The 21,785-nt window shown below is 51.7% G+C and overlaps 12 protein-coding genes across 12 annotated transcripts; 5 read left to right on the forward strand and 7 right to left on the reverse strand.

The window, feature by feature from the left end:
• Positions 1-296: 296 nt before the first annotated feature.
• Positions 297-2,008, forward strand: BCR37DRAFT_389604 (lipase; the record flags this gene model as incomplete). The annotated part of the gene is made up of 2 exons (XM_040870754.1): positions 297-412; positions 451-2,008. The coding sequence occupies 2 exons, from the start codon at positions 297-299 to the stop codon at positions 2,006-2,008; spliced, it is 1,674 nt and encodes a 557-aa protein (XP_040722431.1).
• Positions 2,009-2,132: 124 nt separating this feature from the next.
• On the reverse strand, positions 2,133-3,080 carry BCR37DRAFT_172003 (uncharacterized protein). Its single transcript, XM_040866269.1, has one exon. The coding sequence runs from the start codon at positions 2,860-2,862 to the stop codon at positions 2,257-2,259; it is 606 nt and encodes a 201-aa protein (XP_040722432.1). The 5' UTR covers positions 2,863-3,080; the 3' UTR covers positions 2,133-2,256.
• A 259-nt stretch (positions 3,081-3,339) lies between these two features.
• On the reverse strand, positions 3,340-4,291 carry BCR37DRAFT_383920 (uncharacterized protein). Its single transcript, XM_040870128.1, has one exon. It carries the CDS (start codon positions 3,834-3,836, stop codon positions 3,588-3,590), a length of 249 nt encoding a protein of 82 aa, XP_040722433.1. The 5' UTR covers positions 3,837-4,291; the 3' UTR covers positions 3,340-3,587.
• Positions 3,837-4,758, forward strand: BCR37DRAFT_383922 (uncharacterized protein). The gene has a single exon (XM_040870129.1). It carries the CDS (start codon positions 3,935-3,937, stop codon positions 4,313-4,315), a length of 381 nt encoding a protein of 126 aa, XP_040722434.1. The 5' UTR covers positions 3,837-3,934; the 3' UTR covers positions 4,316-4,758.
• On the reverse strand, positions 4,357-4,760 carry BCR37DRAFT_383925 (uncharacterized protein). Its single transcript, XM_040870130.1, has 2 exons — positions 4,456-4,760; positions 4,357-4,417 (listed from the first exon to the last, which is right to left on the reverse strand). Exon 1 carries the CDS (start codon positions 4,683-4,685, stop codon positions 4,500-4,502), a length of 186 nt encoding a protein of 61 aa, XP_040722435.1. The 5' UTR covers positions 4,686-4,760; the 3' UTR covers positions 4,357-4,417; positions 4,456-4,499.
• Positions 4,732-5,667, reverse strand: BCR37DRAFT_383926 (uncharacterized protein). The gene has a single exon (XM_040870131.1). The coding sequence runs from the start codon at positions 5,582-5,584 to the stop codon at positions 4,778-4,780; it is 807 nt and encodes a 268-aa protein (XP_040722436.1). The 5' UTR covers positions 5,585-5,667; the 3' UTR covers positions 4,732-4,777.
• A 1,656-nt stretch (positions 5,668-7,323) lies between these two features.
• On the forward strand, positions 7,324-8,130 carry BCR37DRAFT_395467 (uncharacterized protein; the record flags this gene model as incomplete). The annotated part of the gene is made up of 1 exon (XM_040871625.1): positions 7,324-8,130. The coding sequence occupies one exon, from the start codon at positions 7,324-7,326 to the stop codon at positions 8,128-8,130; it is 807 nt and encodes a 268-aa protein (XP_040722437.1).
• Positions 8,131-8,837: 707 nt separating this feature from the next.
• On the forward strand, positions 8,838-10,050 carry BCR37DRAFT_383933 (uncharacterized protein). The gene has a single exon (XM_040870132.1). It carries the CDS (start codon positions 9,194-9,196, stop codon positions 9,998-10,000), a length of 807 nt encoding a protein of 268 aa, XP_040722438.1. The 5' UTR covers positions 8,838-9,193; the 3' UTR covers positions 10,001-10,050.
• A 2,541-nt stretch (positions 10,051-12,591) lies between these two features.
• Positions 12,592-13,528, reverse strand: BCR37DRAFT_172410 (uncharacterized protein). The gene has a single exon (XM_040866270.1). It carries the CDS (start codon positions 13,185-13,187, stop codon positions 12,735-12,737), a length of 453 nt encoding a protein of 150 aa, XP_040722439.1. The 5' UTR covers positions 13,188-13,528; the 3' UTR covers positions 12,592-12,734.
• Positions 13,529-14,609: 1,081 nt separating this feature from the next.
• BCR37DRAFT_389610 (uncharacterized protein) lies at positions 14,610-15,062 on the reverse strand (the record flags this gene model as incomplete). The annotated part of the gene is made up of 1 exon (XM_040870755.1): positions 14,610-15,062. One exon carries the CDS (start codon positions 15,060-15,062, stop codon positions 14,610-14,612), a length of 453 nt encoding a protein of 150 aa, XP_040722440.1.
• A 2,406-nt stretch (positions 15,063-17,468) lies between these two features.
• Positions 17,469-18,456, forward strand: BCR37DRAFT_383951 (uncharacterized protein; the record flags this gene model as incomplete). The annotated part of the gene is made up of 1 exon (XM_040870133.1): positions 17,469-18,456. The coding sequence occupies exon 1, from the start codon at positions 17,848-17,850 to the stop codon at positions 18,451-18,453; it is 606 nt and encodes a 201-aa protein (XP_040722441.1). The 5' UTR covers positions 17,469-17,847.
• A 604-nt stretch (positions 18,457-19,060) lies between these two features.
• Positions 19,061-21,685, reverse strand: BCR37DRAFT_395471 (elongation factor 2; the record flags this gene model as incomplete). The annotated part of the gene is made up of 3 exons (XM_040871626.1): positions 19,061-21,512; positions 21,563-21,623; positions 21,670-21,685. The coding sequence occupies 3 exons, from the start codon at positions 21,683-21,685 to the stop codon at positions 19,061-19,063; spliced, it is 2,529 nt and encodes an 842-aa protein (XP_040722442.1).
• Positions 21,686-21,785: the final 100 nt, after the last annotated feature.

Here is a 21,785-nt window from a genome sequence, read left to right on the forward strand (position 1 = left end):
GTCAAGTGCGTAGAAGGAAGTCAAGGAAGTTGAAACTTGGAAACCAAATCTTAAGCTCGAAAACGCGGGGATGCCACCACGAATGGCATTTTGGAAGTCGATCAGTGCACGGATGACGGCTGTCAAAGTAGACCACAGGTTCCACAAGTTCCACAACTCAATGCGAGTTTGCGAAGCCCTACCTCACTGTCTCAGCTCGGAATCAGCTGCAACACCGAAGGTTCAAGGTACATAAGGAAGAATGACCCCACTTGCTCTTACACCCGCCTCATCTTGTTCTTCTCTCAGTAGCTCAGATGCTCTTTGCCCTTGCTGCTTACACAGCAGTCGTCACCGCCGCTGCCCTACCGGAAAATGAGAGGCGTCAATTCTCACCCGTCGTCGAGCTCGACACGGCGACCGTCACCGGATCGTAAGGTCTTCACCTTTGACACTCGTCACTAACAACAGATCCCTCCTGGGGATCGACTCTTTCAATGGCATCCCATTCGCCCAGCCTCCAGTCGGCAACCTGCGTCTGCGCCCACCGCAGCCAATCACCGCCAATCTCGGCAAAATCAACGCGGTCGGTATGCCCAAATCATGCCCACAGAGCATCCAATCGTCTGATTTGCAAAAGCTGCCACCTGGTGTTGTTCAGACACTTCTGAACACTCCCTTGTTCACGGCTGTGTCCGGCGCCAGCGAAGACTGCCTCACGCTCAATGTTCAGAGGCCCTCTGGCATTGCTGCCGATGCCAAACTTCCCGTCTTTGTGTGGATCTATGGAGGCGGCTTCACCGCCGGCTCTGCTGGTATGTATGATGGCTCGGGCTTAATTCGTGCCTCTCAAGCCAGCTCGAGCATCGTCTATGTCGCTCTGCAGTACCGCCTCGGTGGCTTTGGTTTCCTGCCTGGCAAGGAAGTGCAGGACTCAGGTAACGGTAACCTCGGTCTGCTTGACCAGCGACTTGCCTTACAATGGGTGGCCGACAACATTGCCAAGTTTGGTGGTGACCCCGACCGTGTCACTATCGGAGGCGAGTCGGCCGGTGCCATCTCTGTATTTGACCAGTTGGCCTTGTACGACGGTGACAACACGTACAAGGGCAAGCCACTCTTCAGGGGTGCCATCATGAACTCGGGCAGCGTTGTCCCCGCTGATCCAGTGAGTTGTCCTAAGGGCCAGGTCATCTACAACCAGGTTGTGCGAGAGGCTGGATGCGCTGCCGCGGCAGACACCTTGCAGTGTCTTCGTGAGGTTGATTTCGATACATTCAGCCGTGCTGCAACCTCGCCACCTGGTATCTTTGACTACTCGAGTGTGGCGCTCAGTTATCTGCCTCGACCAGATGGTAAATCATTGACCGATAGTCCAACGACACTTGTTCAGCAAGGCAAGTTCGCCAAGGTCCCATTCATCGTGGGTGACCAGGAAGACGAAGGTACTTTGTTCTCTCTAGTTCAAGCAAACCTGACCACAACCGCCGACGTTGTCGACTACCTTGGCACTTACTTCTTCAATAACGCTCCCCGGGCTCAGATCCAGAGCCTCGTGGACTCTTACCCAAACAACCCTATTGCTGGATCTCCTTTCCGCACTGGTCTGTTGAACATTCTCTACCCACAATACAAGCGCCTCGCTGCGCTTCTTGGTGATGCCACCTTTACTTTAACTCGCCGCATCTTCTTGGAACTTGCTGCACCTCAGGTTCCCAAGGCATTCTCTTACTTGGGCTCGTACAACTACGGCACGCCTATTCTTGGTAGCTTCCACGCGAGTGACATTCTGGCACTCTTTTTTGTACCTGGATACCCACAAGCCACAATCCAACGATACTACATCAATTTTATCAACAACCTCGACCCGAATGTGGGCGTGGAACCAACCGTTGCATGGCCGCAGTGGACGGCTGCCAAGCAGTTGTTGAATATTGAGGCATTGTCTAGCAAGCTTATCCCGGACAACTTTAGGGAGAGCAGTGCTGCTGTCTTACGCTCGGGCGTCAGCGGTGCCTTCAACATTTAAAATGTAACATGCTTCTGTAGTTTACTACTCTTCTAGGATTCAGAACCTTCAGTGATGCCAGATCCGAAATTGACTAGGTAATTGAATGCTTTACAAGTGGTCCGACAGATTTTCGGAGCACAAAACTTAAACTACACATGGGCATAAGTGTAGGCGCTTTCCTCAGCAGTATCAAGGGTTCTTAATAGAGAAGAACGTGTTATCATGAACATTATCATTATCATTATGGACTGCTATCTGACAAGTATTTACCATTGCCAGGCCGATGGTGGGTTGGCGTTGGCACTACCCAAGATGCTGATACCTGTGCAGTCTGTTCTGGCCGTCTTTTCAGCAGCGAAAATCTCATATTCCCCAGCTGCATCTGCAACCGGACATGCAAGGAAGCTCTCTTGACCGTTGAAGAGCAAGTCGACATTGGGGCCTGTGACCATCGGGCTCACTGAGAAGCCAGTGACTGTAGAGCCAGTGCCAGTGTTGCCTGAATGAGGGACCGTATAGGATAGACGGCCATCAGAGTTCACATAGACCTGTTGGCCGCCAGGAACGGAAACTGCAAGAGAAGCGCGGTCATTGGCGATAATGAAAGAAGTGGTGCTTGTACTAGGGAAGCCGGCAAGCTGAGGAACATCCGGGGTCTGCGAAGTAGGTGCTGTGCCACCGATGCGAATAGCACCGCCCTTTGCATACAGAGGTCTCAAGTGCACATGATTGTCGCCGGAGCGAGTAGAAATGAGGTTGTAGGTGTTGACAGCAGCAGGTGCAGAGCTTGCCGCTGGCGCATCGTCTTGCGCAACAGGTGCCGCAGAGGCAAAGGCCAGAATGCTTGAGGCAATGAAAGCTGAGAAGTGCATGTTGATGAAAGGAAGTAGTAGAAGAAGTAGAAGTCGGAAGAGAGGACTTGTTGAATGCTGTGTAGAGAGGATGGGAAGCTGCCCTTCTTATAGACTGGGCTGTCCAGCAGTAGGGTCTATTTCAAAAGCATTGGCGCTATTTCTGGAGGCCATATACAGTAGGACAGAGCTAAAGAGATCTGATGATCGTCGCAACAAGGGCGTCATAGCACATCCCTAGGCGGTTGTGTAACGGGTGTCGGTGTCTCCGTCGTCTTGCCCAGCAGGGAAGATCAATGCGTGCAGATCTCGGCTACTCCCAGGCTAATTGCGCCTCAGATGGGCAGCCAGGGGCCACAGCCAAATCTGGAATCTTGCCCTACCTGCTCACTGCTCAGTGCTTCCGGCAGAGAATGTCGGCGACTCGGCGTGTCAAATGTCATGCCTCTTTGCAAACGTCAGACAGTCGCTGGGGAGTGGGCTGAAAGTTCTGACAGTCTGTTCTCCTCGTCGCATTGAAGCCCGCTCACGTTTTGCGTATGCCTCATTGAGGGCGTCTCTGCAGCACACTCGAGACTGGGCAACAATGCTGCCTGCGCCTTGAGGGTCAGCTGAGCCCCTTTGCTGACCTCGGCAGTCATTTGTCGTCGATCCATCGAGCATTGGTCGAAAAACCCATCCCATCCTTTCCGGTGTAGACAGCACGACACTTGGTGCTGAAACCCAGCACTTTTGTCTTGAATGGTTCAATAGTCATTGGCGCAATTACATTGAGGTAGCAGTAAGCTCACCAGCGTGATACAGCACGCGACCACCCAGTTGTCCATCCGGATGCTGCCTAAAACTCCGCGGATGCTAGGACTGGCGCACCCATCATACACAGTAAAGTCCATGGCTTTGAATGGTCTGGCATAGTCTTGCTTGACCAAGAGGCCTTGAGGAGGCATTGAATTCATGGACACTGCTGTGCACGACCAGCGCGCCGATACAATCATCCGCGGATGTATCAGGCAGCATCAGGATTGGCAATCCGGGTGGGCGCGTCTGTAAGCACCTCGGTGAGCCAGATTCTTTCTTAATAGCGCTTGCGCCAATGGTCATCAGACCTTTCTCTACAAGCTTGCTGGGCTTCAGCAACAGTATACGCGCGCTGCATTCCGGAGAAGGTGAATTTGGTTTGTTCGAACAGTGCACTATGCAGGTACAACAGACTGCCGAGGTCAGCAAGGGGGCGAAGCTCACCCTCAAGGCGCAGGCAGCAATGTCGCCTAGCCTCGAGTGCGTCGCAGAGACGTCCTCGATGAGGTACGCGCAATACGTCAGCGGGTCTCAGTGCGAGGAAGAGCACGGTGCGTCACAAATAACCGTCTACTACCCAGCGACAAATAGTTCTAGCCATCTGCAACGAGGCATGAAGTTTGCCGATTCGCTGTATGTGCCGCTGGTCCGGTGCACACCCTGCCGAGTCTCCTGATTGCGGCGGGTGGTGCGCTGCCGTTGACTGCTTGTGCGATCGGCTGCATCGTTTGCAGAGTAGGCTCGCAGTCTGAGAAATCGAGGACAGGTTCAAGTTTATGTAAGCCATCTCGATATCCGATCACTTATACAGTGTAGTTTTGCCAGAGTTGACTAGCTGTATCTACGGGCGACGACCAAGATTACAGACCATGAGCAGCAGCTACGATCAGTTTCATGGTCAGAGTCACGACCAGGAGTAGGGTGGAGTACAGATTGATGACGCCAAAGTGAGTACGGCACATTGCCACTGGCGCATCATTTCGCGCAACATGTGCCGTAGAGACGAAAGCTAGAATGCTTGAGACAATGAAAGCTAAGTCGTGCATAGTGATGAAACGAAGTGGGATCGAAATGAGGAGCAGTGCAAGTTCGTAGGTATCATCAGCATTATCATTATGGACTAGTATCTTATGGAAATCTACCACTGCCATGCCTGAGGAGGGTTGGCGTTTGGGGTACCGAGGATGCTGATGCCAGTGCAGTCAGTCCTGGTCGTCTTCTCAGCGGCGTAGATGTCGTACTCGCCAGCTGAACCAGATACTGGGCAAGCAAGGAAGCTGTTCTTCCCGTTGAAGTTCAGGTTGACGTTGCTGCTGCCAGACGAAGCAACAGAAAAGCCTGTCACTGTAGAACCAGTGCCAGTGTTGCCAGAGTGAGGAACAGTGTACGAGAGACGGCCGTCAGAGTTGACGTAGACCTGCTGGCCACCAGGAACGGAGACTGCAAGAGCAGCGCGACCGCTTGCAATAAGGAAAGAAGTCGTGCTTGTGGTAGGAAAGCCAGCAAGCTGAGGGACATTGGGGGTTTGCGAAGTAGGTGCTGTGCCACCAATGCGAATGGCGTTGCCCTTGGCGTACAATGGCATCAAGTGCACATTGATGTCGCCGGAGCGGGTCGAGATGAAGTTGAAGGCATTTGCGACTGCTGGAGCAGAAGTGGCCGCAGGTGCAGCAGATGAGGCAGCAGTAGGAGATCCAACAGGGGTAGGGCCAGCAGCGGCAGCAGCAGCTGGCGTAGGAGCACCGTAGTTGACGGTCTTCCAGTCAACGTCGTACTTTACTGTGTTCCAGTCGATACCGGAGTAGTCAACAGTCTTCCAGTCGACATCGTATTTGACTGTGTTCCAATCAACACCAGAGTAGTCGACTGTCTTGTAGTCAACTGGAGCTGGTGCTGCCGAAGCAAAAGCGACGATGCTAGAGGCAATGAGGGCGTTGAAGAGCATGTTGAAGAATGAAGATGAAGAAGAAGAAGCCGTTGATTGATGTGGTACAAGGATGCGAAGCAGGCCCTTCTTATAGGCGAGCTTCTACGACCAAGGATGTTGAGGTAGCTCTATTCCTGGGATGTGTTCGATCATTAATGGTATAAGTGGGTTGATGTCGATCAGCCGCTTGGACATGTATTCAGCATGTCAGTCAATTCATGTGCCTGCCCAGGTGTTCCGAGCTCTGTTGTTGGGTGGCGCGTTGCCCTTCGGGGCAATTTATGACGCCCGCCCAAGCGACTCACAGTGAAGGCAGACAGGTACGGCGGGCTGCCCCGGGGAAGCTTTGTGTCCAGAATGCGCATGGCTGCGTCGGCCAGGAAGTTGACGAAAGGGCGCGCTATCCTCTACCGTGCGCATCTATGCGCATTCTCTTGATGGAGGCTAGTAGTGCATGACTACATTGACTAGTGCCGCAATGACTTGGGCTAATGACAACTTTGCGTCTGATGGGATTCAGATCAACGTATTCCCGGGTCCATCCTATTTCTGGACGTAGACGAGTGTTGGCGTCTTGTGTTTCAGACATGTGGATGAGCGTCATAGCATATGCTTGCCCAAGGTGGGATCTGTGTAACTGTTTCACTTGCCAACGGACGGCGTGCTTAGGTTGTCAAATGATGTGCAGATCGTGCATAATGGCCCAGGCTAAAGTGCAGTTGACCGGGACTCGGGACTCGGGACTCGGGAGAGGGCCATCCGACCGGCGACCACCAAAATAGTATCAGATAGGCGGTGCAGCTCTTCGCTTAAGCTTGTCACGTAAAAGATGGTACCTTAGTAGTAAGTTAATGCTCCCCGTTGTCTCATTCAATGACGAAGGATTCAAAGGACTGTAGCGGAGCATATGGCTTTACACACTTTGCCACCGCTGGTACAATCCACGCCTATGCATCTGGACGAGACACACTTCAAGAGTTTTCTGATGTTCATCAAAACCACAGAGGCGACAAACTGCCAATTGCTCTGTAGGAGCACTTGGAGTTGTCAGCACAGCCTACCTAGGTAGCAGCCCCTCCAATCAACTGCAAGTGCGTTGTGAGGTTCGGTCTTCATACAACACTGCGCCATGATCTCAGCAACGAGCTCTTGAGGGCGCTGGACATCGCTCGAGTACTGTTGAAGGATCAATCGACGTTGAGTCGTGTAGCAGCCAACAAGCTTGTACATCGATCTACTTTCTGATAATTGAAGAAAGTGGTGTTTTAACAATTACATAACCCGCATCGGCATCAGCAATCCTGTCTCAGGCTCCTCGTCGCATCGATCAGTAATCACTCTGCAATGGACGGTAGAGGACTAAGTGAAGCTTCTTTGCTCGCTCAAATTAGATTTGCCACAATTGCTTGCCTGCCCATCTCGCAGTCCGCCGCAGACGTCAAAGACTCGAAGCCCACTCATCCGAGATCTGCGCGCCTGGGCAAAATCTAACACAAGCGCGGCGGATAGGGCCCGGGCGAGCGTAACCATTTCGGGCAGACTTGTGTAACCCTCACACGGACCATCTGCTATGACGCATCTGGCTTGCAAGCCTCACTAGGAAGACTATGGAAAAGGGTGACAGTGACGAAGCTGAGAATAGCGCCGTCGGACAAGCTGTTGCCGAAGACTTGCTGTTCGAGCTCTATCTATAAGAAGGGCTTGCTTCGCACCCTTGTACTACATCAACAGCTTCTTCTTCAGCTTCTTTCTTCAACATGCTCTTCAATGCCCTCATTGCTTCTAGCATCGTCGCTTTTGCTTCGGCAGCACCAGCTCCAGTCGACTACAAGACTGTCGACTACTGTGGTGTTGACTGGAACACAGTCAAGTATGATGTCGATTGGAAGACTGTTGACTACTCCGGTATCGACTGGAACACGGTCAAGTACGACGTTGACTGGAAGACTGTCAACTACGGTGCTCCTACACCAGCTGCTGCTGCCGCTGCTGGCCCAACTCCTGTGGGCACGCCTGCTGCTGCCTCATCTGCTGCACCTGCGGCCACTTCTGCACCAGCAGTCGCAAATGCCTTCAACTTCATTTCGACCCGCTCCGGTGACATCAATGTGCACTTGAGGCCATTGTACGCCAAGGGCAACGCCATTCGCATCGGCGGCACAGTACCTAACTCGCAGACTCCCAACGTCCCTCAGCTTGCTGGCTTCCCTACCACAAGCACGACTTCTTTCCTTATTGCAAGCGGTCGCGCTTCTCTTGCAGTCTCTGTTCCTGGTGGCCAGCAGGTCTACGTCAACTCTGACGGCCGTCTCTCCTACACGGTCCCTCACTCTGGCAACACCGGAACTGACTCTACAGTGACAGGCTTTTCTGTGGCTTCTTCTGGCAGCAGCAACGTCAACTTGAACTTCAACGGCAAGAACAGCTTCCTTGCTTGCCCGGTATCTGGTGCAGCTGGCGAGTACGACATTTATGCCGCTGAGAAGACGACCAGGACTGACTGCACTGGCATCAGCATCCTCGGAACTCCAAACGCCAACCCTCCTCAGGCATGGCAGTGGTAGATACACTTGATAGTTTGACTAGATGACTAATGAATGATAATGATGACTACAAATTCTTGCAATGCTCATAACGGTTCAGCGACATTCGCGCCTGACAAGGTGGTTGCATCCCCTGAAATTCGTCCTTGTGCAAGAAACGCTTGCATCAGCTTAAGCAAACGAACATACACCTGGGCAGCCACTAATCGCAACAATATCAGTAAAGGGCTCCGATATCCAGTAGCCAGGGAAGGTTCTTAGATATAGTGTACAAGCCGATGAAGTTCGAAGCATTCAAGGAAGTACAGTAACCGGCGCAGGATAGCAACTTTCATTTAAGCACTGCTATCGATGAGACCCCCGGTACTTTTCTGCTGGGCACATCTCAATGAATCAGGCTCTGCTCAGCAGATCCAAAATTTGTAAGCTACCGGCTTCAGGCCACTGTCGCCAACAGTGAAATACCAGATGCCATTGATCGGCTTGATGGAAACCAATGCAATCGTTGACCGTGGATCTCCAGTGGCTCTACAGCCTACAGACACAAACACAGGGACAAGATCTGGTCAGTAGATCATATTGTACATGCATGATGGAACGTGCACTTCAATGGTAATGCCTGGGAAGTGCTAGTGCCATCTCGTAGACAATATTCCCAAAATAGAGCCGGCTCCCGCGCTGAATCCCGCTGCAATTGATCGACGTCGGTAGTCGGTACTCGCTTGGACCGTTCGTCATGGTTCTAAGTTGCCCTGTACAGAAGCTCGCAGCCCAACGGCAAAGCTCCGAAGTCCAAACTGTTCAACTCTACATGCGGTGCACATGAATTGACATGCTGAATACATGTTCCAGCAGACGATCGGCTGTGACCCACTTGTTACTATGCATTCATTGTACTAGGGTAACTCAGGCTACACAGCAGCTCGCTGAGATCGATTGAAAACTTATGCCCGAGCGGTATTCCAAGAATAGATGCCTATGACTTCTGAGACCGTATCAGCTCGTCTATAAGAAGGGTCTGCTTCGCATCCTTGTACCACATCAATCAACAGCTTCTTCTTCAGCTTCAGCTTCTTTTTTCAACATGCTCTTCAACGCCCTCATTGCTTCTAGCATCGTCGCCTTTGTTTCGGCGGCACCTGCTCCAGTCGACTACAATACCGTCGACTATTCCGGTATTGACTGGAACACAGTCAAGTACGACGTCGATTGGAAGACTGTTGACTATTCCGGTATCGACTGGAACACAGTCAAGTACGACGTTGACTGGAAGACTGTCAACTACGGTGCTCCTACGCCAGCTGCTGCTGCCGCTGCTGGCCCAACTCCTGTGGGCACACCTGCTGCTGTCTCATCTGTTACACCTGCGGCCACTTCTGCTCCAGCAGTCGCAAATGCCTTCAACTTCATCTCGACCCGCTCCGGTGACATCAATGTGCACTTGAGGCCATTGTACGCCAAGGGCAACGCCATTCGCATCGGCGGCACAGCACCTACCTCGCAGACTCCCAACGTCCCTCAGCTTGCTGGATTCCCTACCACAAGCACGACTTCCTTCCTTATTGCAAACGATCGCGCTTCTCTTGCAGTCTCTGTTCCTGGTGGCCAGCAGGTCTTCGTCAACTCTGACGGCCGCCTCTCGTACACTGTCCCTCACTCTGGCAACACTGGCACTGGTTCTACAGTGACAGGCTTTTCTGTTGCTTCGTCTGGCAGCAGCAACGTCAACCTGAACTTCAACGGGAAGAACAGCTTCCTTGCTTGCCCAGTGTCTGGTGCAGCTGGCGAGTACGACATCTATGCCGCTGAGAAGACGACCAGGACTGACTGTACTGGCATCAGCATCCTCGGTGTTCCAAACGCCAACCCTCCTCAGGCATGGCAGTGGTAGATTTCTATAAGATACTAGTCCATAATGATAATGCTGATGATACCTATAAATTTGCACTGCTCCTCATTTTGGTCGTACTCCTTTGACGAAAATACACTACTCAGCTTTCATTGCCTCAAGCATAGTCTTTGCCTCTGCGACATCTGTCACGCAAAACGACGCGCCAGTGGCAACCTTAGCACCTTGTCCCGTCAGCACCTACGACCTCATTACTACTCGCTCTGGCAACATCAATCTTACTCGAGGCCCTACTCGTGGTCGTGACTCTGACCATGAAACTGACTGTAGCTGCTGCTCATGGTCGTCGCCTGTAGACACAGTCATTCATCTCTGGCAAAAGCATAGTCTGTATGTGATCGGATAAAAGTCTTCCACGTGATGCGAACCTCCAGATGGAGCGGCACGCTTTCACAAATGAAACACCACAAATACAAAGGCTAGTATTGCGGCCGGTGGTAATTCAAACTGATTCGAAGTCTGCTGGAGCTAAAACTACTGTCTAATCTATCTATAAATATCTGTTTAGAGGCGCTTATGCATTGGTTTCGAACTGAGGCGCCCAGATCGTGTGAAGGTGACATTTCCAGGCTCTGCACTCAAAGTCTTCCCCTCTACCATGAAACCCGCGGCTTCAGTCAATTTCGACCCTGGATTCTCTTCTTGATTGACCACAGCTGACTTGTAAGCCTGATTGGGCTTCTTTTGAGCTTGCTTCACAGCATGGCTGGCCAGAGAAACAGCCTTCTTTTCCGCTGCGGCGGCTTCCTTAGCAACTTTGGCTGCAGCGCGAGCCTCCCGTTTCTGTTGAGCCTCAGCTTCCTTGTCTGCCTTTTTGATAGCCCTGGCTGTCTTTTCAGCCGCCCTTTGCTCGACTAGCATGTCCCGTTCTTGTGCACGCTTAGCTTCAATGTCTCGTGCATGCTGGACCTCGATAGGGCCAACAAATAAAGCGCCTGTCCGTCCATCCGACCTCAGCTGCTCCCCAACCTTCAGCTGTCTTTTCTTCCTTGGCTGATTTCGCTTGGCAACAGCCTTTAGCTGCGAGTTCTCCAGCTTTACGGCTTCATACGCTGTTTGGACCTCAGAAAGCCGGTGCGCCAGGAATTGGAGGGACTTTTGCGATTTTTGATCAGCATTGGCAGTTGTCTGCACCAAGAACCGGCGCATCTTCGTTGGTCTGGACACAGTACATACTCCAGTTGGTGGTCTTGGACTATCGTGCTGTTGTTGGGCTTGAGCGGGTAATGGAGTCGCTGGCCTTTTGCGCAAAGGACCCAGGGCTATCTCCGGATTGAACGGCCAAATGCCAGTCTTTTCCCAGGCAGACTCAATAGTCTTCTTGAAAAAGGTCTTCTGATAGGCCAGCCAAAAGATGGGAAAGAAATCTCGCTTCTTGATCGAGCACTGTCCTCCTGAATCTGTGACCATCTGATTGAGGCCTTGGCTATAGTAACTGGCCAAAGGGCTGAAGCAGCCAACATCCAAAGGTTGCAATCTATGCGTCGAGTGAGGCGGATAGAAGGCAAGGTAGATCTTCAGTTCAGTGCACTTGCTGATGAATTTTGTGTTCAGGTGCGAGCCGTGACCATCAAGAAATAAGAGTCTCCAGGAGCGTCTGGATTTGCGTCGCGACTCCTTGTCGAAAATGTCCACGAGCCAGTGCATGGCGAGCTCATCAGATGTCCACCCGTTGGGCGAGCTTGCAAAATAGCAATTGTGCTCATCTGTCTTGAAATCCTCGATCCAGGCATTTTGAATGTCGCCGGAGTCAGCCTTGTAGATAACAGCAGGCGATAAAGTCGTCCCATCAGCACAGATTGTCGCTAGAATAGTGACCCATTCTCGGTTACCATCCTGCCCAGCTCTGGGAAGCTCATCGAGCTCAGATTTCTGCTTAGCGAACACCCGGCGTGTCTTCTGCGAGACTCCAATCATGAACCCTTTCTCGTCCATATTGTACATGTTCTCCGCCGTGATGTTGTTTCTCTGAATAACAGCAGCCAAACCATTGAAGTAAGACTCATAGCTAGTGAGACTATCAGCCTTGTGACGAGCTAAGTCGATATTCTGAAGATATCGGCTGTCCAAAATATTGTTGTGGCGCTGAACAAAGCGGCTTGCCCAATTTTTTGAAAGCGGTCGGCCAGCCAATCTCGAAGCTAGCGAGGTTATAAAAGCTGGTGGGGGTGGAAGGCAAAGATCGGCTATATTCCCATGCCTGGGGCGCAAAGCGCCCTAGGCGGTTGATATAGACGTTTCATGGATTTAAATGACAGCACTAGCCGCCGTTCATCGTGAAATGCAAAGATGAGTACCCTTGGGTAAGCATTGGAGCTCTCTATAGTATCGATTCTGTTGGTGACTGCTTTTCCCTGATGGCATGGTCGCCTGCTTCGAACCTCCAATGAGCGCAAATCATCAGATGGCTCGGCTACAAACGACTGCATCTTCGTCGACCTATCAGTACCCTGAACAAACGCGTTGCAAACTATCCGTTCCTCAATGTATGCTTCAGGATGTAATGAAGTTTGCGTTAGATTGAAGGAAGCCAAGCAGCTTGCTTGACCTGCTTCCTATATCAGAATAGAGCTTGTCAAACAGTGTTATACAATTCGTGGTGCAAGCTGAAGGCAATGTCAATCCTGAATTCCTCTTGCGTTCATACTGCAATACACGCCAGCAATTCCATAATCTCAAGATGTCTGGCTTCAGCTTTCCTAACTTTACGGAGCGCTCAGCACGACTCAAGTTTTGAGGGGTGAAGCACGCAATGTACTGCTTTCAAAGCACCGCATGATTGGAGACTGCAACTCTTGCAGACTCTGCGCACATCACTTGAGTGCTTTCCCTTTTGGATGCAAATTTCGGGCGCCGAGGAATCAACAGGCCGCGGTACTGGTGCAGGAGCGGCGAGGTTCATATGCCTGACAGGCTGCTCAGGCGGTCTGGTCGGTCCAAAATTGCGCACAATAGGGTCGCTTAAAGTGAGATAACGCATTTCTGTTGATAGCCTCGCCTGATAACCAGTCGCTATTCGCCGCATCGTGTACGAGTGCAAGAAGTTTGTCAGCTTGTCGTTCATCCTCTCCTTCTCGTCCCTCTCTAAGAATTTTCTGACATGGTCGACGAGCTTGTATTGCATGGTCTGCCCATCAGCCTTTTCGTTGACAGCTCTGGTGATGTGCATATAGCCCTCAGCCGAAGGCAAAATGTTTTGGGACCCACTTGACCTTTGCCATTCGTCTAGAGCGAATCTGCTTCAATCCCTTTCTGCTCTAGTTGTCACGGGAGCAACTGCACACTTCGTTTCAAATTGGCTGGCGAGATAGCCGTGGACCTGTTCGTCTTTTGCATACGATTTAAAACCGTCAGATGTGCAAAGCTCCGGGGAGAGGCGTGCTACTCCAAGTCGTTGGTCGAGATAACGAGAATCGCGATCAGCGTATTCATCCACCACAACCCAGTGCCGCAGTACTTCTGGGACAGGTATGCCAAGTACAATGTGGAGCATTTTGATCTGATCTTAAAGCTCAAAATCGTATCCACCTTTCCAACATATGCCGTGACGCCAGCGCAATCAACACGCAAATTGTAGCGAGAACGTATAAAATGAAATGAGTCGTCCAGGACGCGTGAATAGAGTCTTGGCACCTGATTGGCCTGACTGCTCGACGCGACAGTGCCTTGATATTCTGCACTAGCTTCAACGATGCCTGCATGTGACGCGCTGAGAAGCGCAGCACTTGAAACTAAAGTGTCTGGCTCGCATGGCCATATCTCTAGAACGGTACGATGATTATGCTTTTATTTCGGCAGTCGATGAAGGACGCTGAAGACTCAGACGGGAACAAGCAACATGTGCTTCAGCTATGCACGGAAGCTGTAGGAGATGCAAGTTCAGAGATGTTTGCACGCGTTGTTGTCGCTATTCACTCTGCTCTACGCGCCTGATGCATTGGACTGTCGCGCGTATGATTGGCCAGAAGCGAAGATGCTCCCTGGCAGTTTGCGGCAGCTTATTGGCCAGAATGCCTTCCTTCTTGCACTCGTTTCGAGCCCCCTCATTGGCTAGGATCCACCCACATTCCCATGCCTGGGGCGCAAAGCGCCCTAGGCGGTTGATATAGACGTTTCATGGATTTAAATGACAGCACTAGCCGCCGTTCATCGTGAAATGCAAAGATGAGTACCCTTGGGTAAGTATTGGAGCTCTCTATAGTATCGATTCTGTTGGTGACTGCTTTTCCCTGATGGCATGGTCGCCTGCTTCGAACCTCCAATGAGCGCAAATCATCAGATGGCTCGGCTACAAACGACTGCATCTTCGTCGACCTATCAGTACCCTGAACAAACGCGTTGCAAACTATCCGTTCCTCAATGTATGCTTCAGGATGTAATGAAGTTTGCGTTAGATTGAAGGAAGCCAAGCAGCTTGCTTGACCTGCTTCCTATATCAGAATAGAGCTTGTCAAACAGTGTTATACAATTCGTGGTGCAAGCTGAAGGCAATGTCAATCCTGAATTCCTCTTGCGTTCATACTGCAATACACGCCAGCAATTCCATAATCTCAAGATGTCTGGCTTCAGCTTTCCTAACTTTACGGAGCGCTCAGCACGACTCAAGTTTTGAGGGGTGAAGCACGCAATGTACTGCTTTCAAAGCACCGCATGATTGGAGACTGCAACTCTTGCAGACTCTGCGCACATCACTTGAGTGCTTTCCCTTTTGGATGCAAATTTCGGGCGCCGAGGAATCAACAGGCCGCGGTACTGGTGCAGGAGCGGCGAGGTTCATATGCCTGACAGGCTGCTCAGGCGGTCTGGTCGGTCCAAAATTGCGCACAATAGGGTCGCTTAAAGTGAGATAACGCATTTCTGTTGATAGCCTCGCCTGATAACCAGTCGCTATTCGCCGCATCGTGTACGAGTGCAAGAAGTTTGTCAGCTTGTCGTTCATCCTCTCCTTCTCGTCCCTCTCTAAGAATTTTCTGACATGGTCGACGAGCTTGTATTGCATGGTCTGCCCATCAGCCTTTTCGTTGACAGCTCTGGTGATGTGCATATAGCCCTCAGCCGAAGGCAAAATGTTTTGGGACCCACTTGACCTTTGCCATTCGTCTAGAGCGAATCTGCTTCAATCCCTTTCTGCTCTAGTTGTCACGGGAGCAACTGCACACTTCGTTTCAAATTGGCTGGCGAGATAGCCGTGGACCTGTTCGTCTTTTGCATACGATTTAAAACCGTCAGATGTGCAAAGCTCCGGGGAGAGGCGTGCTACTCCAAGTCGTTGGTCGAGATAACGAGAATCGCGATCAGCGTATTCATCCACCACAACCCAGTGCCGCAGTACTTCTGGGACAGGTATGCCAAGTACAATGTGGAGCATTTTGATCTGATCTTAAAGCTCAAAATCGTATCCACCTTTCCAACATATGCCGTGACGCCAGCGCAATCAACACGCAAATTGTAGCGAGAACGTATAAAATGAAATGAGTCGTCCAGGACGCGTGAATAGAGTCTTGGCACCTGATTGGCCTGACTGCTCGACGCGACAGTGCCTTGATATTCTGCACTAGCTTCAACGATGCCTGCATGTGACGCGCTGAGAAGCGCAGCACTTGAAACTAAAGTGTCTGGCTCGCATGGCCATATCTCTAGAACGGTACGATGATTATGCTTTTATTTCGGCAGTCGATGAAGGACGCTGAAGACTCAGACGGGAACAAGCAACATGTGCTTCAGCTATGCACGGAAGCTGTAGGAGATGCAAGTTCAGAGATGTTTGCACGCGTTGTTGTCGCTATTCACTCTGCTCTACGCGCCTGATGCATTGGACTGTCGCGCGTATGATTGGCCAGAAGCGAAGATGCTCCCTGGCAGTTTGCGGCAGCTTATTGGCCAGAATGCCTTCCTTCTTGCACTCGTTTCGAGCCCCCTCATTGGCTAGGATCCACCCACAGTCGTAGGTAGAGTGCCCAAAGATCACTCAATTGCTTGATCTGATCTATGATCATTTTCTCCTGATGGTTGGAGAGCGCCTGCTTGTTTTCCTCCCTGCGGGCTTTGGAGGTGGATAGGCCATGAAATCGACGGCTGAGGGCTGGTCGACTGATTCCATGCTTTCTAGCTATCCTTGCTAATACAGGAGCGTCAGATGCGCGTGCCTCTGCAATTGCAAGCTCCATCTATTCTAAACCATGGATAAAACGCGTAAGTTGTGAGCCTATAATTGACTTTTTGACGCGTGCCGCAACCAATTAAAGTCCGTATCACGTGGAAGACTTTTATCGAGATGGCTTACATAAATTTGAACCTGTCCTCGATTTCTCAGACTGCGAGCCTACTCTGCAAACTATGCAGCCGATCGCACAAGCAGTCAACGGCAGCGCACCACCCGCCGCAATCAGGTAACTCGGCAGGATGTGCACCGGACCAGCGGCACATACAGCGAATCGGCAAACTTCATGCCTCGTTGCAGATGGCTATTTGTCGCTGGGTAGTAGATGTTCATTTGTGACGCTCCGTGCTCCTCCTCGCACTGAGACCCGCTGATGTATTGCGCGTGCCTCATCGAGGACGTCTCTGCGACGCACTCAAGGCTAGGCGACATGGCTGCCTGCGCCTTGAGTGTCAGCTTTGCCCCCTTGCTGACCTCGGCAGTCTGTTGTACCTGCATAGTACACTGTTCGAACAAACCAAATTCACCTTCTCCGGAATGCAACGCGCGGATACTGGTGCTGAAGCCCAGCAACCTTGTAGAGTAAGGTCTGATGACCATTGGCGCAAGCGCTATTGAAAAAGGTTCTGGCTCACCGAGGTGCTTTTAGACGCGCACACCCGGATTGCCAATCCTGATGCTGCCTGATACATCCGCGGATGATTGTATCGGCGCGCTGGTCGTGCACAGCAGTGTCCATGAATTCAATGCCTCCTCAAGGCCTCTTGGTCAAGCAAGACTATGCTAGACCATTCAAAGCCATGGACTTAACTGTGTATGATGGGTGCGCCAGTCCTAGCATCCGCGGAGTTTTAGGCAGCATCCAGATGTACAACTGGGTGGTCGCGTGCTGCATCACGTTGGTGAGGTTACTGCTAGTTCTACCTCATTGCAATTGCGCCAATGACCATTGAAACATTCAAGACAAAAGTGCTGGGTTTCAGCACCAAGTGTCGTGCTGTCTACACCGGAAAGGATGGGATGGGTTTCTTCGACCAATGCTCGATGGATCGACGACAAATGACTGCCAAGGTCAGCAAAGGGGCTAAGCTGACCCTCATGGCGCAGGCAGCATTGTTGCCCAGTCTTGAGTGTGCTGCAGAGACGTCCTCAATGAGGCATACGCAAAACGTGAGCGGGCTTCAATGCGAAGAGGAGAACAGACTGTCAGAACTGTCAACCCATTCCCCAGCGACTGACTGACGTTTGCAAAGAGGCATGACATTTGACACGCCGACATTCTCTGCCGGAAGCACTGAGCAGGTAGGGCAAGATTCCAAATTTGGCTGTGGCCCCTGGCTGCCCATCTGAGGCGCAATTAGCCTGGGACTAGCCGAGATCTGCACGCACTGATCTTCCCTGCTGGGCAAGACGACGGAGGCACTGACACCCGTTACACAAGGAACACAACCGCCTGGGGATGTGCTATGACGCCCTTGTTGCGACGATCATCAGATCTCTATGGCTCTGTCCTTGCTGTATATGGCCTCCAGAAATAGCGCCAATGCTTTTGAAGTAGACCCTACTGCTGGACAGCCCAGCCTATAAGAAGGGCAGCTTCCCATCCTCTACACAGCATTGAACAAGTCTTCTCTTCCGACTTCTACTTCTACTACTTCCTTTCATCAACATGCACTTCTCAGCTGTCATTGCCTCAAGCATTCTCGCCTTTGCTTCTGCGGCACCTGTTGCGCAAAACGATGCGCCAGCGGCAAGCTCTGCCCCTGCTGCTGTCAACACCTACAACCTCATTTCTACTCGTTCCGGCGACATCAATGTACACTTGAGGCCCTTGTACGCAAAGGGCAGTGCTATCCGCATCGGTGGCACAGCACCTACTTCGCAGACCCCCAATGTTCCTCAGCTTGCCGGCTTCCCTAGTACAAGCACAACTTCTTTCATTGTCGCCAATGACCGCGCTTCTCTTGCGGTTTCCGTTCCTGGCGGTCAACAGGTCTATGTGAACTCTGATGGCCGTCTATCCTACACGGTCCCTCATTCAGGCAACACTGGCACTGGCTCTACAGTCACAGGCTTCTCAGTGAGCCCGATGGCAACGGGCCCCAATGTCGACTTGCTCTTCAACGGTCAAGAAAGCTTCTTGGCATGTCCGGTTGCAGATGCAGCGGGGGAATATGAGATCTTCGCTGCTGAAAAGACGACCAGGACAGACTGCACTGGTATCAGCATCTTGGGCAGTGCCAACCCCAATCCGCCATCGGCCTGGCAATGGTAGATATATAATGACCTTCATAATGATGTTGTACGATAATGACTTCCAACCAGAACGACGTGTCCTTTGTCTATATCGAGAGGCGGGTACACGAAGTTTATAGTGCAAGTATGACTATCCTTCTTCATCTGAACACGACAACAGGTACAGCTAACAAGCACGCTGCAGTGTGATACAAAAGTGTCCTGCGACTGGCGTGCACCTCAGACGACACAGATTGTATGAATAATCAATACTCGTCGTCATTTCAACTGGGCTGGCAGCGCGCTGCTATGACCAATTGAGCCCTTATCGCTATCGCTGACAAGGGGCTGCCACTCCCGACCACGAACATGTGTCATGTTGTGTTCTGCTACGTAGCACATAGACAGACAGATATCCATCTCCTTGATTCTTTTGTATGATTTTCCAGGCATTAACAGCCACTCGCAAGGCCTGACCATCCAATGCTGACGGAACACACTTGAAAATGGGCATCACGACTTAGATGCCACAAGTATCAACAGAGGGAACGCAATAAAAGGCACGATGGACAACGGTTGACAGCACACAAACTAGATTGCTATCTTAGAAAACCCACAACACAAAAAGAACTACAAACAAAAGCAATCTAAAGCTTGTCGTAGTACTCCGTGTAAGGAGGCACTCCCGGCTTGAGACCCTTGCGCTCACGCATTGTCGTGACAATTTGACCAGCCTTGGAGGCAGGGTCGGTGACATCCGACTTGAGCACATCCCAGTGAGAGAAGATCATTTGAGGGAAAGCCTGACCACCGGTCGCTTGCCTGAGCTCTGTAGTGAAGCCAAAGGACTCGTTGACAGGGAGGTAAGCCTTGATGTTGAACAATGGAGTTCCTGGACGTTGCTCCTCAGAGAAGACCATACCACGCTTCCTGTTGAGGACAGAGTAAATACCACCCATTGCTTGCTCGGGGCACTGAATCTCAACAAGGAAGACGGGTTCCTGGAGCGCTGGTTCAGCAAGCAATGTAGCAGCATACACGACACGCCTGCAGGTAGGAATGATTTGACCACCACCACGGTGAATAGCATCAGCGTGCAAGACAACATCCATAATGTTGAATCGCGTACCACGCATGTTCTCCTCAGCGACAGGTCCCTCCTTGGTAGCCCACTGGAAAGCGGCAATGCAAGAGTCCTTGATTTCGTTGAGGTAGGCAACAGCCTTGGTCTGGTCAACAATCAAGTTGGGGCCGGAGGTATCCGGTCCGAAACACCAAATCTTACGGGCATCCGTGACATCCCACTCGTGGTTGTCGGCCATGTAACGTGCACGCGTCTTGAAATCATCACGGGCGTTGACCTTGCCGGCCTCAATGTCCTGTGAGAGCTCTTCGGTAATTGGCTCAGCAATCATGAAGATACGGTTGTGCTTGTTGGGTGACTTGGAGAGCGCAGTCTGCGATGACTTGGCAGAGACAGTCTCGCGGTAAGACACGACTGGGTCCGAAACACGGAGTGGGACACCGGCGTGGTCCTCCTCGAGGTCCTTAAGGCAAATCTCGAGGTGGAGCTCACCTGTGCAAGCAACAATGTGCTCACCAGACTCTGAGGTTGTGCAGAGCACGCAAGGGTCAGACTTGGAGAGACGCTTGAGACCCTCAACGAGCTTGGGCAAGTCCTGGGCGTTCTTGACCTCAACGGCGACCTGGACGACAGGAGACACAGAGAACTTCATGACCTTGAGGTTGTGAGCAGTCTCAGAGGTGGTAAGAGTACCAGACTTGAGCAAGAACTGGTCAATACCGACAAGACCAACAATGTTCCCGGCAGGGCAGTCCTCGAGGGGCTCAACGAAACGACCCATCATGAGGACGGTACGCTGGATAGCCTTGATGTAGAGGTCAGACTTGGATCCAGGCTCGTAGTTAGGGCCCTGAATGCGGACCTTGAGACCAGACTTGACGGTACCGGAGAAGACACGACCGAAAGCAAAGAATCGACCCTTGTCGTTGGTGGGCACCATCTTGGAAACGTACAACATGAGGGGTCCCTTGGGGTCACAGTTGGCAATAGCAACGGCACACTCGTCGTCGAGAGGACCCTCGTAAAGAGTCTCGCAACGGTACTTTTGTGCAGTGATGGGCGATGGCAAGTGAAGGACGACCATCTCCATGAGAGCATCAGCAGCAGGCAAGAAGGCCTTCATGATGATCTTGAGGAGAGCCTTGCCCTCGAGGTCCAACTCGTCGGCCTTGAGCTTGATGTCGAGCTTGGCGAGAAGGGTTGGGATCTCGTCCTTCTTGAAGTTCATAACGGCGGCGAAAATGCGGAAGATGGGGTCAAGCACAAAGGTGTTGAAGGCACGCTCGAGTGGCTTGCCATCTGCGTCAGTGCTGCTCTTGGTCCACTTCTTGGTCTTTGGGTTGAAGTAGTTGTCTCCCCAGAGACGATCCATCATCTTGGCCTTGTCAACACCAAACTTCTTGGCGTAACGAACGGCAAATTGCCTGACGGTGAAGCACCATCCGTGAAGACCGGATCCGAAAGCAACAGTGCCTTTCTCTGGGTAAACCTGAACATCACCGATAGCTTTATCGTAGTAGGTGGCGATGACGACGTTGACGGACTCGACGGTACGGTTGAAGGTCTGGTAGAGCTCCTCTTTGCTAATTTGCAACTCGAGCAGTGCACGGTCGACCTTGTTTACACAGACGACGGGCTTGATACGCTCGGAAAGAGCCTGACGCAGGACAGTCTCGGTCTGGACACAGACACCCTCGATACAGTCGACGACGACGAGCGCACCGTCAGTGACACGGAGAGCAGCAGTGACTTCAGAAGAAAAGTCAACGTGACCGGGCGAGTCGATGAGGTTGACCAGGAACTCGTTTCCATCTGACTTTTGAGGGATGTCGGCGACATCGTCCTCAGACATGACTGCGTAAAGGGAGATGGCAGTTGACTTGATGGTAATACCACGTTCTTGCTCATCGGCACGGGTATCCGTAAATCTGGCATCACCAGCCCTGGCAGCTGAGATAATACCGGCACGCTGCACGAGAGAGTCGGTGAGGGTAGATTTGCCGTGATCGACGTGACTGCATTGGTTAGCACACCCGTGCGCATGAATAACGAGAGGATGACGAACGCAATAACTGAAATGTTTCGAATATTGGAGACTTTGTCCATAAGGGCGCGGATTTCATCCACTGTGGCATGTTAGCGGATGCGTCTGGGCTGGCCTCTGTTGCGTACCAGTGAAATTCACCATGATTGCTGACTTTGCTTAGGCAGCGTTCACAGTAAGTTAGTGTAGGGAGGGAGGAGTGGGAAGAGGGAAGTTGCGGGTCTTGGGGGGACTGCTGACTGGC

This window comes from Protomyces lactucae-debilis (genome assembly GCF_002105105.1).
Source record: "Protomyces lactucae-debilis strain 12-1054 chromosome Unknown BCR37scaffold_25, whole genome shotgun sequence".
Taxonomy (NCBI): Eukaryota; Fungi; Ascomycota; class Taphrinomycetes; order Taphrinales; family Protomycetaceae; genus Protomyces; species Protomyces lactucae-debilis.

Excerpts from the sequence above, each read along its gene's own strand:
- BCR37DRAFT_172003 (XM_040866269.1), bottom strand. The coding sequence starts at position 2,862 with ATGCACTTCTCAGCTTTCATTGCCTCAAGCATTCTGGCCTTTGCCTCT.
- BCR37DRAFT_383920 (XM_040870128.1), bottom strand. The coding sequence starts at position 3,836 with ATGATTGTATCGGCGCGCTGGTCGTGCACAGCAGTGTCCATGAATTCA.
- BCR37DRAFT_383922 (XM_040870129.1), top strand. The coding sequence starts at position 3,935 with ATGGTCATCAGACCTTTCTCTACAAGCTTGCTGGGCTTCAGCAACAGT.
- BCR37DRAFT_383925 (XM_040870130.1), bottom strand. The coding sequence starts at position 4,685 with ATGCACGACTTAGCTTTCATTGTCTCAAGCATTCTAGCTTTCGTCTCT.
- BCR37DRAFT_383926 (XM_040870131.1), bottom strand. The coding sequence starts at position 5,584 with ATGCTCTTCAACGCCCTCATTGCCTCTAGCATCGTCGCTTTTGCTTCG.
- BCR37DRAFT_383933 (XM_040870132.1), top strand. The coding sequence starts at position 9,194 with ATGCTCTTCAACGCCCTCATTGCTTCTAGCATCGTCGCCTTTGTTTCG.
- BCR37DRAFT_172410 (XM_040866270.1), bottom strand. The coding sequence starts at position 13,187 with ATGCACATCACCAGAGCTGTCAACGAAAAGGCTGATGGGCAGACCATG.